Source organism: Hydra viridissima, unplaced genomic scaffold (genome assembly GCF_058129835.1).
Source record: "Hydra viridissima isolate aposymbiotic clone 2 unplaced genomic scaffold, HvirCarnegie_v1 scaffold_7, whole genome shotgun sequence".
NCBI lineage: Eukaryota > Metazoa > Cnidaria > Hydrozoa > Anthoathecata > Hydridae > Hydra > Hydra viridissima.
Window position 1 is genome coordinate 10,829,768 of NW_028324306.1, and position 18,837 is coordinate 10,848,604.

Sequence of the window (18,837 nt, forward strand, 5' to 3'; positions counted from 1 at the left end):
AGTAAATAAAATATAAGTCAAAAGTTCAGAAATAAAAATTTTACTTACTAATTTTATTTTTAACTTACCCTACACAGCTGCTCAACCTGCCCCAGCTGGGGCAGGTTGAGCAGCTTGATAAACTTCAGGGAATATTTTCTCAAACAAATCTAAAAACTTCTTTGTTTTTTTCTTAAGCAACTTTTAGCAAATTTATAAAATTATCTTTCTAATAGTGAAAAAATTATGTAAATCCGACACACCGTTCAAGAGATCTTTTAGATTTAGTAAAAGTTGCACAACTAGCCCCGCCCTACCCTACTTATTAAGCAAGGTTTACAAATTAAAGGTGGAACAAGGGTGTTTGCAACTACTTTCAAAGAAACACTATAAGACTTTTTCTCCTAAAGTAAATAATCTAGTTTATTTTTATTACCGGCACAATGACCTTTCAAAGTTAAAGGAAAAAGTTAAGATTGTTTATAATTAGAAAAGTTTACAACTAGAAGGTAACAACAAAAAGATCATCGCAGAGCCATCAACTGCTCATTCCGTTTGTTTATATATCCTTTTTTTGTATGTACCCATGCTGTAAATTTTATATGACGTTAAAAAAACTTAAAAGTTTTGTTCTTGTTCTAAAAGAAACACTTATTCATGATTGAGAATTTTATCATCAAGATTAGCCACGGCATTACCCAAAACCAGAAGTTATCTCTACCTAAAATAAGCCAACTTTCTGAAATTTTTCATTTTTTAATGCCAATCGGTAACGCTTGTACTCATTGCCTAAGTTAACTGAAATCAAAATAGGAAAATATAATTTCAAGTAGGAACCAGTTATAGGGCCTTAATACGTATTGATACCCCCTATTGGAAATAAAGTTAGGTCTTATGAAGCAATTCGTTTAAGTTCTTCGTCAAGAATCTGAAGCTTTTTGATAAATAAAAATTTTTTTCCTAAGTTATCTGAAACTAAACTACAATCGGCATTTTAGATTTAAAGACTTTTACCTTACTTTTTCGTAAACATGGAAACAAGGTTTTTGAAAGGTTTCTAAAGATTTTAAAAACCCGCAACAGACGGCCCTAAATATGGGCCATCATGCCTGAAAAAAAGTCTAACAATGAATATGCTGCAAATGGTAATCTGACTATCTTTAAAGAAAAAGTCTGAGTTAGTAATCTCTATTAGCAATGGATGGCTTCGGACGCAGTTTGGTAACTGTTTAAATATAATTTCTCTATATTTGTCTCAAATTTTATGGTGTAGTTTGTAATAAACAGTGCATATGTCATAGTCATTGTTAATATCCTTGTCTGGAATTACAAGTTACTTAAAAACAGACTTTATTTTTTTACAGCTTACCTAAAAAGGTCATAAAATAAAAAAACATTAAGCTTTAATTTTTCTTAGGTTCTAAAGTTTTTACTAAATTAGTACTATAGTTTTAAACATGTTTTGTTCCATCACAAATACAAATGTAAACAATTTTCAATAAATGTATTTACTGGAAGGAATTTAAGCAGTATTTTTGACTGTTCGTATTTTTTTTTTTTAAGCAAAATTTTTGTCTAGATTTATGGAATATGTTATCAACTATACAATTATTGTTTACTTTTGTATTTTCTTAAACATGAAAATAAAGCAATAATAAACTAAATACAAAATAAAGTTTGGAGACAAAATCTCTATTACAAATTTGTTGTAGAGAAAAGCAATAAATGCATATTAGCATTTCCATGTATAGATAAAGTTACACAAAACTGTTTTGCCATACGTTCTGTTATAGAGATAGAAACTCAACTTTTTTTTATTTAACCAAGTGGATAGGAAATTGAAAAGTTCTTACATGAAGGCAAAACATAAACTTGTTCCACTGATTAACAAAAGTCAATTAACTTGATTTTTTAAGTTAATAAATGTTATATAAATATATACTTATAGGTATTAATTTACGTTTTAAACTTCATATTAGTTATTATACTTTAATGTTTTAACAAGTTTGGTGAAACTTTTTCAACTCTCTTAAGTATTTTTTTTTTTTTAGAGAGCGAGGGAGGCAAAAGTTTATAATGATTCAAAAATAGATGATGAGATTGAAGGAAAGAGACAATTCTCTGTGGAAGAAAAGCTTGTAGATAAAAAGTTTAATGAAAATTTAAAAGATGTCATACTGGAAATGGAGGGCCAAAGTAAATAGTTCTAAAAATTAATGATTATTTCCTTAATCTGCACAGTTATTGACCCTCCAAAACCTCTTAATCTGCACAGTTAGTGACCCTCCAAAACCTCTTATACCCAATCCTAATTGTGTACTTTTATCTAAAAATAAATTTCTTTTTAAACTATAATATGCCTCTTCCATCTCTTTTGTAAAAATATTTGGTTTGTTAGCTGAATGAAACAAGTGTTGAAATATTTCTTCTGCTATATTTAATTCTTACCTTTGCTTTTCTATATATTTTTCAATTCAATCAAATCTTAGCTGGAAAAAATAAATTGGTAGTCTTAATATTACATTTGTGATAAGTTAGAATTTGTTGTATGCTAAAAAGCAATCTTTTTAGCATATTGTACTTTGAGTTACCTCTTTTTTTTTTTTTTTTTTTTTTAGATTTCAATTTGAAATATGTTCAAGCAAATGGTTTCAATATCCCCATACTTTTTAAGCGTAAAGATGGTCTAGGACTGAAGTAAGAGTCATTTAAAGAAAAAATAAGTTTTTATATTATAGTTTGAACTATATAGCAGTTTCATAATTGTAATTAAAAACCTTTAGAGTTCTCCAGGCCATGCAGATTTACAATAAAAGGCCTGGTTAAAGTTAAATACAGTTATAAGACAGCTGTTCTGATATAGGTAATTTAGCTCTCATAGTCTACATACTTTTTACATTATTAAACATTTTATTCAAACGTCAAAAAATCATTTGATTGATATTAATATAGTTAATTTTTATAATGTATTTGTAGTAATTTATTTTTCATAAGTCAGTTTTTACTCCTACATTTTTCATTTTTCTTATTTTTACAAATCCCTATTTTCTTCTGCCACTAAGTGTGTAATTCCATTATGTGTATTAAACAATGAACAGCAACATGCAATAATTTGAACCTTAGCCCATTGTTTTTGTAAAAGTTGACTTTGAATGCATTTTTATGGAAAATTTAATTTTACCCTATGATGCAAAGTTTCTAAATGACTAACTATAATATTTCCCTAGCATTAAAAATAAAAACTATTATGTTTACTAAAATTAGATGTTTAGGGTTTTTTGATTGTTTTTTGAAAAAAATTTTTAACTAGAACTAGATGGTTTTAAAAGTAAGCCTATAACATCTGTGATTCTGATTATATAAGTAAGTTCTAAAATCGTCATCCGTGTTTCTGATTATATTAGTAAGTTCTAAAATAGTTATCCGTGTTTCTGATTATATTAGTAAGTTCTAAAATAGTCATCTGTGTTGTAGTAAACAACACTTTCAATTAGTATATCATAGTTGTATTGAAAAAGAGAAAAATAATTGTGCAATGGAGTTTCATTTTCTTTTAACTTTTTTAATTAAAATATCTTGAGTAGAGGGTATTTATGTAAAGAATTTAAATATGAAAACTGTTTAAATTCTTATAAAATATGGTGGAAGTTTGTCAGATTAACTTATTGTTAATAGAACTTGTAATTATTCAACTTAGAATGCCAGATGCAGATTTGTTCAGTGTGATAGATGTAAAGAGCTATGTAGGTAATTAACTATTTTACTTTTGCATGAAAATACAATAAAAGTGTATTGTGCTGCCTTATCCTTAATTGTCTTGTAAAAATAAATGAAATATATTTTAAAAGTGACTAATTCTTAATAATTTTATTTTAAATGTTTAGCAAATATATGTTATTTGGTATTTCTAAGAACAACATTTGTCTTAGATAAAGTTAATTGAGGAAAAAATATAAAAAAAAGCTTTGAGTTAAGATTTCAAATTATTTATAATTTAAAAGTAAAATCTTTTTTAATGTTTAAATTATTCTACATCTTATATACTACTTTCAAAATAATTCTTTTAAAATATTTTTGACCTACCTACACACATTATTGTGATTTCAGATAAAATGTTTTTAGGTTTGGATTCAGTTGTTCAATTCAAAACATATTTGCATGTTGTTAATGTTTATGTTGAATTTTTTTTTTTTTTTTTTTTTTTTTTTTTTTTTGCAAAAAACATTTTTATCTAGTTTTTACAAAAACTAGATAAAAATGCTTCAATAGATTTAAATTTATTTTTTAGGTGCACGCCGAACAGTTGATGTGTTTGATTGTGATACACATGAGGCCATCCAAATGAGCGTGCATCAATGGGTCAAATACTATATGGGGCTAGAGAGAGAAAAAATCTTAAATGTAACAAGTCTAGAATTCAGTCATACTGGACTTGACAGGCTAGTGAAATGTCCTGATATTGTAAGTTTGATAGTAAAATTTTTATTTACATTTTTAATTTCATACTTTAAGTTTAAGAATAAACCATGAGATTTGTATTCAGAAACAGCAAAATTTTATTTTATATATAAGTATCTTCAAGATTTGTAAAACTATTTCATGAAACATAGTAAGTGGGTTTTCCTATATATTTACATTTGCTATAAAAAAAAAAAAAAAAAAAAATTGCAATACTTATTTGAACATAAGTCTTTTATGGCAATTTTTGCATTTGATTTTATGGCCATTTCACTTATTTATTTTAAAAGCTTTATAGATCAGAAGATATCAGTGTGAATGATACATTAGATTTTACAATCTCATTTGAAAATAATTTTAACAATATAGTTTTTGAAAGTAGCTCCTTGAAATAAGCAGTTTACTGAAGAAAATATGTAAAAAAAGATTTAATTAGGAATTTTTTTTTTCAATTCAATAAATTAAAAAAATATGAATTTCATTATTCTGTTTGATCTCTAATGAAAAGATTACCTGAGGCAAAATAGATAATTTTTCATGAAAAATTTCAGGTTGAAGCTGATCTTGATTGGGTACAAATGGTGTGGCCAAAACATCTTTTATCAGAACAGAAGGATACCACTAATGTTGTTGAAAATATGAAGTATCCTAAAGTGCGCAAGTAATTATCATTCTGTTGTTATCTAGAAAAAATTTTTTTCATTTATTTAACATACTGTTATGTAATTGAAAATACTTTTAAAAAGATATTGCCTGATGAGTGTTGCTGGTTGCTATACAGATTTCCATATTGACTTTGGAGGCACCTCAGTATGGTATCATATTCTTAAAGGAGCTAAGGTAAAGTTTTCTTTTTCTCCAGTGATCCATATATTGATTTTTCTCCAGTGATCCATATGTTAATATTTCTCCATATAGTGATCCATATATTGATTTTTTCAATATATTCCACAAAGTAGCAAGGTATTAAAGTTAGAATGTTGACATTATGCACAAAGTAGTGAGCTGTTAGTGTTAGATTTTGACATTATGAAAAAAAAAACCTATTGCTTGTTTAAACAGTCTGTCAGTAAAATCAAAAAGTTTTGATTAATGTAACAAGATTCAGTTAAAATACATTAAGTATGTATGTTGAGTTGCTCTACCATGAAGATCACTTTTATTGTTTTTGTTTCAAAAGACCATAGTGCATAGGTGATTTCCATTTACTTTTATTTACATTATCATGAAATAAGATGATTGCAATCAGAATTAATATTACTATATGGATTTAAAATAAATGTAGTTGTAATTTGTTATTTTTATCTGTTAGTAAAATGTTTAAAATATTTTTCCAACTAAATAATTTTTAAAAATGTCTTTAGTTTAGCTTTTAATAAAAATAAAACTTTAATTTTGATTCATTCCTAAAATACCTGCTCTGATGTACATGAATTCTTGATTTTGTTTTAAAAAGGTGTTTTGGTTAATCCCCCCTACAGATGAAAACTTGAAGTATTATGAAGATTGGGTTTTGTCTGGTCGTCAGCAAGATATGTTTCTTGGAGATGTTGTAAATCAATGTCACCGGGTTCATTTAGTAGCAGGAGATACTTTTATGATTCCAACAGGTTTTCACTTTTTTTTTTTTTTTTTTTTCATTTGTGCTTTATGGTCTCAAATTTTACTGTTGTTTTCAACTGAATAAATAAGTTTTTAATGCTCTTAATATTTTCACTTAGCTTTTGTGTATGTTTTAAATTACTATTAATAGATTTAGAATTAATGAGTTATAATAATTGACATTTTAGGCTGGATACACAGTGTTTATACTCCAGTGGACTCTCTAGTGTTTGGTGGGAACTTTGTTCACAGTTACAATATTTCTCTTCAACTAAAAGCAGCCAAAATTGAAGAAACTACTCATGTACAACTTAAGTTCATATATATGTAAATTAAAGTTAATGTTTTTTGAATTTTATGTATTTTCTGGACTTATTGATCAAATTATTTTTATTTTCTGAAAACTTTTCATAATTTTTCAAGGTTCCTCGCCGACTTTGTTTTCCTTTTTTTGCTGAACTGCATTGGTATGTCATAAAAGCTTATGTTGATATACTTGAGCGAGATCTAGATGAAAGAAGAATTCTTGAATTTGAAGCTGAAGATGAAAACTTTTTGAAAGCTGTAAAAGATGATGCTGTGGAAGAAACCAAAAAAGCAAAGCAAAAATGGGCAAATATTTATCTAACAACATATGAACTAAAAGGTTTAAAAGATCTGTGCAAATCATTTCGTATATGGCCATTTGCAAAGCTCAACTTTCCAAAGGATTTAAAAGATGATGGAGTGGATCTTATTGATAGATTAGAAGTAATTTATTTATTTTATTTTTAAAATTTTACAGGGTGTGGCAGTAATTTGTAGAGTTTTATTACTACTGAAGTTTTAAGACAAAAATAATCATTTCTTGAAAAAAAAAGCTTGAGATAAATGCCTTGTCTACCTTAAGATTTTATTTGACTTCCATTTTGTTTAATGATGTGGGCAGAAGGCCTAGTAAGTACTGATGAGGTATTCCCTAGACCAAGTTTTATGCTCTTTTAATGAATAACTTGAGAGACCTGAGTGGGTCATTTTGCATGCCTTGCTCTCCACAATCCTCAGTGTTGAATAATCAAGTGGATTCAAATCTGGCTGGAATGAACTCCAAAAGTCTTTGAGCCAAAATCTGGCCAGATTGTCTTTTGATTTTTGTTAGCCTTTCTGTTGATGATATAGCATTAAATAGCTTCTCATCTAATAAAATTTTGATGATCGATGGATAGGCCATAGCTCTGTAGTCATTTGAAAAAAGAAACTTTTTGGTTGTTCTAATTTGAGAGCTTAGAGTCTTCTGTCAAAAGTCAGATAGGTTTGACAACACTGACCTCACAATCCTTTTATCAAGTTGAAAAGTTTCAGCAGTCTTTCTAATGGACAAAATTCTTCTTAATATGCTTCTTTAGTTCTTCTGTGAACTTCTTGTCAACTTTTTTGTTTACAAGAGTTGTTATCTGAGCCCTTTCAACACTATTGCATTTTTTTTTTTTTTTTACCTTAAAAAATGGACTTTTAGAAATCCAAGGTATTTTGATCACTACACTTTTAGGTAAACCTGTGTGTAGTTAAAGTTTTTTTATACAGGAGTTGCTACAACACCATGAAGATGACGATCAATTTTTGGCATGTCAAGGTGTCAATATTTTCAAGCAATTAAACGATCATCTTGATTTTCCTGACCAGGTTTGCTTTGATTGTTTTGTTGATCTTCGATTGTTGATATTTTAAAGGTCTTTATTGATATTTTAAAGGTTCCTTTTATGATTCAGAAAAATCTATCGTCTCCTGTAAATGTTCCTTTGGAAAATTCGCCAATCAAAAAACTCACAACCAAAAAAGTTGTATCATCTAAAAAAATTCCGTCAAAGCCGATGTTTAAAGAAAAACTTAACAAGTATTTGGAAAAAAGAAAAATTCCTTTAGAAGATATTCCAAAAGCTATAACCAGAAATAATTTTAAAAATGAAATTCAATCTCCCTTGTTAAAAGATAAACGCAAAGTTCGCATAGAATCTGAGAAGCGAAAAGAGCATGGTAAGAAGAGCAAGACAGTTGTGCGTCGTGTACGTTGCCGTGTTTGCGAGGGATGTTTACGGAAAAATTGTGAAGAGTGTCGTTATTGCTTGGATATGATCAAGAACGGTGGACCCGGTCTATTAAAGCAGTCTTGTGCAAGGAGATTCTGTCAAAATGTAAGTTATGTAAATAAAAATATGAGCTTTACCTGTAGAATGAGTATTAGCAGAACGAGTATTAGCTTTACTTGTAAAAAAAAAATACATTTTTTCGTGGAATTATTTTCTATTTATTTGTTTTTCCCCAAAATGTTTGTTCATCAAGCGGTGAAATCTCACAGACTAGTGAGATCTGCTTTTCTCAACACTCACGGTATAAGAAGGAACAAATTCCCCAAATTTTAACAAAGTTATAATTAAAATTTCGTCAAGTAAAATGATTTTAAGACTGAAATTTACTGAATCTAGCTGAACCGAAATAAGAAAGACGAGCTACGATGCTTTATGGAACTTCAAATAAGAATGGGAGTTATTGTGTACTTTGCAAATATATGTTTTTGTTTAGCCCAAACTCCCTGCGTATGTTGAATGTTACATCTGCCATAATGGACATAAAGAAGATGAGCGTATACTAATGGAATGCTCCATATGTTCTGAGATTGTACATCCAGAATGCTTAAAGAAATCTTCACCATGCAAAATGTCAAAGAAAGTAAACAATTGCTGGGAGTGTCCGAAATGTTGCACTGACAAGAAGGTGAAAGTCTTTTCCCCCATTTTTAACCGTTGCTTCCTCACTAAAATAGCTTTAACTTTATAGAGGGTTTGTATAGGGTCCGGAAAACAGTGAAAACTACTGACTAAGCGAATGTTAAGGAAAAAATGGGAAACTCGTGGAAATTATTTGCAAAAACTTTTACAATCGGGAAATCTTTTAAGCTGTCTCTTATTTATAGAATGGCGTTAAAGTCAAGAAATTTTATTTTACTGGCAAAATTTTATTTTCTTTACTTTTTTCTCATTTTTTTAGTTTTGCTATATAATTTTTTTTAACCAAAATGTTTTAAAAAAAAATTTATAGCATATATATATATATATATATATATATATATATATATATATATATATATATATATATATATGTTATTTTTTCAAATAAATAAAAAAAATACTTATTTTAATGATTAGTGGTCACACATTTTGATCAGGTAAAAATGTTGCATTTTTGCCGAATATGGAAAAGTCGGTGTTTTCTGTACGAACCGTGTACACAATTCACTTTTCTACAATCCTCGCTACATCTGTCATGTAAAAATCTTTTTAAGAACTAGATTTCTAGAATGAAACTTTGAACTAACATCTTGTTAATTTAGGCAGAGAAATTTTCTCCTCAAAAAGCGAGCGGTCACATGAGCGAATATAAGCGCAAGGTATAATAATGTTTTTGTTTTTCTTTTCTATGATACATAGCTAAATAATTCTTCTTTTCATTATAAATAAATTTTTGAACAGGAATATTTCGTAGATAGATTTACAAGGCGCCTAATCTTCGTGTTTTTGTTTTTTTTTTGTTTATTTTTGTTCTCCAGATGGCTCTCAAGCAAGAAGAATCAAACGACCTTAGTCCAGGAGAAAATCATATTAAACCCGAAAAATCTCTATCAAAAAAAAAGCCCATGTCTAATAATCAAATGGCTAACAAAGTAAGTATTTAAGAAATCTTCTATAAGGTAAAGAAATTAAATTACTTTTCAGTTTTTGAAGCTTTTCTCGTATTTCTTAGGAAATTTTTAAAGTCTTCTTCCAATTTAGGTTCAAAACTTGAAGCAAATTTTACAAAAAGCAAAACTAAGTGTAGATAGGATACACAACATCGATATAAAAGCGCCCAATGGCCATAATCACGAAACGACTTCTAAAGAAAGTAAGAGTAAGGTATGAATCTATGCACGAGGTTATGCATATGAATATGCTAGTATGTGTGTATCCTAAATCTGCAATAATTTATGTTCAGGTTTGTTGTGAAGGCTCAGATAATAAATGTGAACTCGAACCACTTATGAAAAAGTTAAAGGTAATTTCTGCTTTTTGCTTTCGATCTGTAAATGCAAATGTGCTATTAAATTTGCAACCTCAACGAATAATTAAATATTTAAAAATAATTAAATGTATGTATATTTAAAAAGAAAATGTTACTGATAAGCAAAAAAATAGCCACTTTCTTCAATATGCTTTATTTTCAAATTAGTAGTGAGTCACTTGGACTAAGTTATTTTAAAACTAAAAGTTTTAGTACTTCTAGTCGGACAAAACGACTTTCCTAGAAATTTAAGAGGCAGATTATGATGAAAACATTGAGTATATGGAAATTAACCAGACTATGTATCTCAAAAGATTTATGTGGAAAATTATTTCTTTAAAAAAAGACCAGAACGTAAAAAAGGTTGCTTATTATCTTTGAAAAAAAAAAAAAAAATGTTACTTTCCTGTGCACTTTTTACATTTAAGGCGCCTAAACACAAATCGTTTGACAAAGTTCCCGAAAATATCCGATGTCCGTTGATTACGCACACTGCAATTACGGTTGTTCGTCCTGGACCATTGACTCAGCACGAGACTTGCATAATGACTGACGATGGAAAACATCCGCTAAATAGAAGACTATGGGTTCAGGTTTTCATGTATTTAAGTAAAGGTGACATTGCAAATTGCATGTTAGTCTCTAAAGCTTGGAACCAATGGTGCTTAGATAATCGCCTGTGGAGCGAGATAGATATATCTAATCGGACTTTAACCACTTCGATGCTTTGTGGAGTTGTTAGGCGTCAACCTTCTCTATTGAAACTTTCATGTACAAATACGACAGCTAAACAATTAGAATGGCTTTTGAGGCGCTTGCCTCGCTTAGAGGGTATGGATTTAAGTTTAAGCACTGCTGCGACAATATCAGCTCTCATGAGAGTAGATTGTTCTCAGTTGAAGTATTTAAACTTATCATGGTGTAGCGCTATTTATGATAAATTTATGATACAGTTACTCGGCCCTATTACACTAAACCCTTTATACTCAAATGAAAGCAGATTACCTGGTCTCGAAGACCTCATATTAGCCGGATGTGATATCTCGGATGATACAGCTGCTTATATACTTAAAAATCTAAGATATTTGCGCCGTTTGGATATAAGTTATTGTTCTCGTGTAACCGTTGTAGGTATGGAAGCTCTTATTAAGAATGAACACGTATCTAGTGGTGTTTTACAAGAGGTTTTGTGTGAAGGATGTTCGTTCTCAGAAGAAGATTTTATAATGCGTTTCAGAAACTCCTATGCTGTTACCAAGCCACTATTATGCTCAGCCAATTAAGCTTCTTTATTACTCAGCTGCATCCCCTGTTTTTCATTCTAATTTATATAATTATATACAAGGGCAGCAGGATTGACTATTGTGCGTTTGAAGTTTAAGAACCGCGAAATTAAGTTTGATAAAAACGTAATTATCTTGCTCAAAATAACTCAATGTTTTCACTAAGAATGAGGTCAACCAAAAAGTTTAATGAAATGTTATAACGATCACTACAAGTTGAATATATACTGGTAAGTCGTAATAGTAGTTCAAGTAATGTTGATACAAATAATAATAAATAGAATCGCAGGATTGTGATTCACCTTGATTTGTGGGACACCTTTTATTGAAATCTTTAAGTTTTGTTATCTCGATAGAGTGTGGCCTTAATCTAACAAGACTTAAAGTGTTTAACATGGTTTCCCTAAGATCTTTTCCTTCAAAACGTAAACAGTTAAAAGTAATTTTCTCAGAGTAAAACGTAGTTTGTAATCTTATAATAACAGTAGCGAGTTAGTGTTATCAATAATCATGCGAAAATTCATCAAAAGTCTTTCAATATACTCCTTTTGGCATGAAAAGTTTAGTAGTAGAGAAATTCGGTTTAGTTTTTCTATTAGGCGTATTTAGTTTAAAAATTTTGGTTAGGAGTCTAAATAATTCAATTTAGAACTTTTGAATTTAACGTGGAAGCTCTAGAGTTAGGTCATTGGGTATTTTTATAGTCCTTGGTTACGGTTATTTATATATACATAATTTTAATGAGACCCGTTTATTTTTGCACTATACTTATTGCAAGGTTATGTTCACTCATGCAAATGTGTTATTAAAAGATATAGACTCACGTATGTATGCATGTATGTTTGTATGTATGTATGTATGTATGTATGTATGTATGTATGTATGTATGTATGTATGTATGTATGTATGTATGTATGTATGTATGTACATAAACGCTCAAGGCTGTATAGATAGACTTTAATTGTTCTGTTAGTATGTATGTAGTTTTTTTTTTAAACTGAATATATTCAAGCAAATATGCTTGTTTCATAAAACGATTTAAATTCCTTTTCGATAAATCACATAGTTTGAGGCTTTTAGGGTTCTACTTCTGAGGCTTTAACCCTTTATTTGCGCACTTATTTTGTAACCTCAAAACACCACCCCTTGGCTGTTGCAGCTGGAGAGTTGCTATAAGATTTTAATGGTACAAATTTATTACAGTTAGTTTATTTATTACAGTGTAGAGTTTGTTAATAGTATAACTCTGTTAAAGATAAATAAAATATACATTTTGTTTTCTTACATATAAATTAAAAACAGAAAGTGATATTTAAGGTCAGCGATAACTCAAAGTCATTACATACAAGTATGACTAACAATTAACGAGTGCTCTCCACAGCTGTGGTCAGTACACTCGGAGCATCTTGCAAAAACACATCGGTTACGGATATAGCACAGATGATGTGACTTTCTAGTTTTGCCTAAAGCATCTTGGGCTGGAAAATGTTGTTTTGCAGACATCAAAGCAAAATATCGTCTCGGGCCTGACTGAAATACTCAACAATGCGGCGGTCCATTGCAGTTTCCATCATTTTTTAGACTCATTTTCAGTAAGAACTGTATTTCTTTTGATAAACTATGATTACCTTCATACTGCGGCTTGTTGAAAAGGAACTAGCTAGTATTGACAGCATCAAATTTAAGATTGCCAAACAAAGTCATTGGTCAACACAGTGTCTGCCAGAAAGTTAAATAATATAAACTTATAAAAAATTAAAAGTTAAAAAAATCTTGTGACTATATTGGAGTCTTGCCTTTTGCCGTGCAGTATATGCATGAGCTAGCTGGTCAACTGTAACTACGCCAAACTTAGTATCATTGTAATTGAGGATTGCAATTAGCATCTGATGTACTTTTTCTGGCATTTCTGTGGGGGTGTTGAATAGACAATATGTTAATTTTAAGACTGTAGCTCACTAGCTGCATTTATTCAGAATACACAGTGATAGACTTAAATTGATCTCGAGAAAGAAGTAATTTGGAAAGGATATCTAGTTTGTTTCCGTTTAGTGCTTTAACTAGTGGAACAGATGTGAATAATTGGTCTGTTGTGACATTTCTCCCACTACCATAAAATGGTTCAGTTAACTGCATCACCACTCGTTCTTCTTCTCGTACCCCATCAATCTTCCCCAAACAGGTCTCAACGTAATAAAAATAGAGGAACTTAAAATTGGTCAACTTCAACACTTAAGTGCTATGGTTGTCAGGTTTTTTTGGCCCGTATTGACACTATTTGTTCATTAACGCAAATCATATCGGAATCAATGAAATATTAGCGATGACTTTTGGCAAACTGTTCGCAAATGTTTCTAAAAAGCTGCTAGTTTATCGCGTTGATATCTTTCAGTACGTGTTTCCTTGTTATCGAATATCACGAACTTCGTAATCATTTCAAATCTTTCTCGAGGCATTGTGGTTTTATAGGCAGAAATTCTGAGTTCGTATAGGCTTCTGAGAAACAATTTTGTTGTCTCATAGCACCCATCAGAAATCGTATACCACAATAACTAATCACTTTATGTCCTTTGATGTCATACCCATACCTTGAAAACCTTCCAGCGTTGTGCAATATGTTGAGATACCTCTCCAGCTCGTAATGGCACGTTAAGCCTCTTGATTGCTTTCATGAAGTGTCCGTTCTTTCATTTCTAGAGTAAAAAATAAATAAATTGCCAGATTAACTGTTGGTCTCATTCGCTCTCTCGCAATGCTTTCCCTTCTACGTCTACCACGTTGTTCCTCTACTGTTGTTTTCTGAATTCTTCCATTGCACCCAACATGCTATGTTCTGCATTAACTACAACTTTACTTTCACTATCTTCTTTCTAAATTTTATCTTCCAATTCACTTCCAGAAGATTCATTTTCCAAATTAAAATTTGTAAGACGTTCAAAAATATTCTCATTCATGATATTTTTCTAATTAAATACTTTGAGGTACCACAAATATTTTAATGTAGAAATTCATAATCCCAGACATGGTAATGGAAAATAAAAGTAAGAAGGTGGAATTCATCTAAATATATAAAAAACCAGGCTGTAGTTCAATAACATCATGTATTGTGATCTGTTAAATCAAACTTCAATCTTCAAGACGATAAAATACCCGTTAGTAGACCACCAGAAATCGAACACAAAACACGGAGTATGACTGTAAAAAAGAAATATGCTTTGGAAATGTTTCATTAGTGTTGCCGGACCTAATTCTGTTTATTACTAATCAACATGTCTACAAAAAAAAAAAATAGAAGATCAGATGATTCTCTTTGCAAGAGGCAAAATCCCTTTGACCATACCAATGATTTATCAGCAAGGTACTGATTCCAAGCCAAATGCCAAATCAATTAAAATATTCTTTCTCAATCAAAATATCATTTGTTACAGTGCTAGGCCCAATTACACGGCTTAAAACCCATCTAAAACCTATGGAAATGGCATGACGACATATTTTGACTACATAAAACATCGTCATTTAAATCTTGCTGAAGGTGTGTGAGTGTTTTGTAATTTTTATCCAATTATCTCTTTAGCTTTGGAACACCTTATAGCAGTAAAAGAGGTATTAAAAAGAAAAGTATTTTTTATATTTTTATTTATTATTATTTTTTCGTTTAATTTTTTTAGGGAAAATTTAACATTTATTTTTAAGCAAGTAAGTACACATAGTAAGGTATGCAAATAACTTGTAAGCTATCAATTTTTCAAAATATCAGATCAGCAAAATCACCTTAAAGAAATTTGATAGTTAGATGACATTCAGGATCACCGATTGTAAATAGAAAATCAAACTATTTATTTGTTCTATCTATTAACATAATCCTTACAAATAAACTTAAGAGTTTTTTCTTCTGCATCAGATTTGCTCTGACAATTGTCAATTTCTATATAAAATTAGCGAGTTATAATTTTCTATTTCTGTCCCTAATTCATTAGGGTTTGCTCATGAATCTACATAAGTCAGTATAAAAGCTCTGCTTGTTGATGGTTGATAAGATTCAGCTGAAGCTTACCGAGCGTTTTTTACACTTTTTTTTGCAGAGGAAAAAGTGTCGTCCACAGCGTCCGACGCCAAATTTGACCTCTAATTATATTTCAATTTAAAAGTAAATAATTATCTTTGCTTACTTTTATAAAAGAAATAAGGTAAGAGAGAATAATACTTTGAAAAGAAAAAAAACAAATCATGAATAACTCTAACAATCATGAAACTATCATGAATAATCCTATTATCCATGAAAAAAGTAAAATGGTGTATGATAAAATGTTTTCTTAATATTATACATCAAATTCTTTTTTTTCTAAATATATAATAGGATGAATTAAAAAAAAAAAAAATCCGCCTTTGATATTAAGAAATTATAAACTTATAGGCGGACCAAAAAAACGTCTTTGCGGATCAGATACGGCCTGAAAACTGTTTTGATCAGGGGTGGTTTAGCTAAATGTTTATTTTCCAAATATATAACTCGGTTACCATAGATGGAGGGTATGGAACAAGGCAACCAAATAAAATGTTAACATTATATGAAAACCAAATCAGCATAAAGTAGCTTTAAAAGCGTTTTATTGTCAAAAATATCGTTATCCTCAAATTTCTACCGGAATCAAAATCTTAAGTCAATATGAAAATTTAAAACTATCGAGTGACTTTTAGAAACACACAAATATTTTAGAAACACGCAAATATTGTAACTGACAGATCATCTTAAAAGTAAAACATTTTAAAAGTAAAATTCGTAAAACTTTCAAATTTAAAAATATTCGTAGAAAAGATTGTAAAGATAAGAAAAATCTGAAATAATTAGCACTACGAAAACAACTAACTTTGCAAGCATCCAAACAATAAAACGTCTCCAGGGTGAGGTAACCACATATTCCAGAATCCTAGATCCTAAGCGTGATAATATATACCTTTGTACATATGACTACTTTTCTGAACTCTCTTTAGTTGCTGGAGTTTTTTTTTCCTTGCTCTTTCTAACAGATCAATCTAAAAATGAGCGACTGTAATAGTGCCGTATTTTAAAAATTGAATAATGCCGTAGAAGTATAAATATGAATAATATCGTCAAAAAAGGGAAATATGCTATAATTAAGAAAAATGAACGCCGCAATAAAAAGATAAATAGAATAATGCTGTAAGTTAAGAAATATGAATTAAACCGTATTTTTTTTTAAAAAAAATTTAGTGTATTGTAAAAATATGAATTAGGTAGGTATTTCAGTCTTTATTAGTTTTTCATTTACGACGCTATTCTTTTTTTTATTAATTTTTTTTACTTACAACACTATTTTAATAAATACGGTGCTATTTGAACGATTTTAACAAACAAATTTACGATATTAAAACCTCTGCGACACTATTGCATTAATTCATAAAGATGTGTCATTTACTATAATAACGATTTACACTGAACAATTTACTATAAATGCCATTGGATGTGAGGGCATGTAAATGCAAAATGTACTCTTTTTAGTTACCTGTGTAATACTACTCTAAATATTAATTGTAAACTTGACTGAGAATAATATTATCTTGTAAATTCGACTGAGAATAATATTAAAGTTTCTAAGTTTTTATACTTAACAATTTGGATAAGTTTTATACATGAAGTTCTCATCGTTGCTCAACTCAACAAGAAATCTCCCAGATGCTGAGCTTGAATTATTTTGACAAGCTTTTCTAAACTGAAGCCAAATATAAATATAAAATATAACGTCGGGTATTAAACGTTTTTTAAAAACTACGTGTTAATTTTGTTAACGGGAAAAAACAAGAGTTTTTCTTACTTTTTTAACAATCAAAGTTTATTCAAATTTTATTCATGCATTCTTAAAATTAAATTTATCAATAAGGTGTACTATTTCATATTTTTTGTAGTTTTAATATTTTTATTGATATTTAGGAAAAAGTAAAAAACATGGACGATATCGTGCTTGGTATCACCCTGTAAATCTTTGTGATTATCACCCTTAAAACTACGTGACATCACCCTGAAAACTATGTGACATCACTCTTTAAAAGGATAAAGTTAATATACGAAAAGGTGGTTCTGCAATATTACTTATAAAATTATTGCAAATTTCACAGTTTAGGGTGAAATGCTACAACAAAGTTAACAGAATTTTATTGATTGTAAATTATTTGTTTAAAAGATATTTATAAATGAATTTTTATCGCGAATTGTTAAATAACCAAGAAAAATCTCGTGATATTAAAAAATAAAACAAGTCTTAATATTTTATTAAGATCCAAAAAAATTGTTGTTTAGCAAAATATGAAACGTAACATGAGATTATTTGGTGGAACATGAGATTATTTGGTGGAACATGAAATTATTTGGTGGAACATGAGAATATTTAGTGGAACATGAGATTATTTGGTGAAACATGAGATTATTTGGTGGAACATGAGAATATTTGGTAAAACATGAAATTATCTTGAGAATTGGTTTCGTAGTCACGTTTTCTGATGTATCATCTACTTGGAGTGTCTCACTTAAAGTGTCCCACTCAGATTTAAATGCCTATCCTAAGAAATGAAAATTGAAATTGATAAAAAAGGCAATGTTGCATCTTTATTATCATACTTTTATGTTAAGATAAAAAATTATGCACTTAAATAAAAACATGCAAGATTTTACTTTATAAATGCAACTTAAGTTCATCAATTTTCAAAACAAAACGTTATGCTGATCATTATGATCTACTGCTTCTAAGATAGTTTTTTCTTTTTCTAATAAAAATCAATTTTAATCAGCATAGGTCAGTGAAACTGCGTCAATTATTATTATTATTATTATTATTATTATTATTATTATTATTATTATTATTATCACTATTATTATTAGTAATACTATTATATACATACATACATATATATATATATATATATATATATATATATATATATATATATATATATATATATATATATATATATATATATATATATATATATATATATATATATATGTATATATATATATATATATATATATATATATATATATATATATATATATATATACATACATTTTGTTAAAAAAAACTCTTTTCTTTAAGTATTATCTCCCGTGATATAGAGCATTTAATTGGATAAAAAATAGACATATCACACTTTGTTTTGAAACTTGCATGCGTATGTAGATTTAAAAAAAAAAGAAGAAAAATCTTCTTATCGAGCGTACATTTTGGTACGCTCTGAGCGTACATTTTGGTACGCTCTGAGCGTACATTTTGGTACGCTCTGAGCGTACATTTTGGTACGCTCTGAGCGTACATTTTGGTACGCTCTGAGCGTACATTTTGGTACGCTCTGAGCGTACATTTTGGTACGCTCTGAGCGTACATTTTGGTACGCTCTGAGCGTACATTTTGGTACGCTCTGAGCGTAC

The 18,837-nt window shown here is 29.2% G+C and overlaps 1 protein-coding gene across 8 annotated transcripts; it reads left to right on the plus strand.

The window, feature by feature from the left end:
• The first annotated feature begins 1,041 nt into the window (after nt 1–1,041).
• Nucleotides 1,042–18,092, plus strand: LOC145184936 (lysine-specific demethylase 2A-like). 8 transcript variants are annotated; one of them, XR_016454080.1, is made up of 19 exons: nt 1,042–1,200; nt 2,031–2,175; nt 2,598–2,676; nt 3,677–3,726; nt 4,268–4,440; nt 4,989–5,098; nt 5,184–5,277; nt 5,894–6,047; nt 6,228–6,343; nt 6,463–6,789; nt 7,603–7,701; nt 7,788–8,210; nt 8,599–8,790; nt 9,407–9,463; nt 9,623–9,736; nt 9,846–9,968; nt 10,048–10,107; nt 17,347–17,487; nt 17,713–18,092. XR_016454080.1 is itself a non-coding variant. In XM_090092930.1 (18 exons), exons 1-18 carry the CDS (start codon nt 1,177–1,179, stop codon nt 17,392–17,394), a joined length of 2,388 nt encoding a protein of 795 aa, XP_089949056.1. In that variant the 5' UTR covers nt 1,042–1,176; the 3' UTR covers nt 17,395–17,611. The 8 variants fall into 8 exon arrangements, 7 of the variants coding, with proteins under 7 accessions (XP_089949056.1, XP_089949057.1, XP_089949051.1 ...); XM_090092930.1 differs by lacking the exon at nt 17,713–18,092 and having other exon boundaries at nt 17,347–17,611; XM_090092931.1 differs by lacking the exon at nt 17,713–18,092 and having other exon boundaries at nt 3,677–3,722; nt 17,347–17,611.
• Nucleotides 18,093–18,837: the final 745 nt, after the last annotated feature.

Excerpts from the sequence above, each read along its gene's own strand:
- LOC145184936 (XM_090092925.1), top strand. The coding sequence starts at position 1,177 with ATGGATGGCTTCGGACGCAGTTTG. Across the intron at positions 1,201-2,030 it reads ATGGCTTCGGACGCAGTTTG|AGAGCGAGGGAGGCAAAAGT; the intron begins GTAACTGTTTAA and ends TTTTTTTTTTAG. Across the intron at positions 4,441-4,988 it reads TAGTGAAATGTCCTGATATT|GTTGAAGCTGATCTTGATTG; the intron begins GTAAGTTTGATA and ends GAAAAATTTCAG.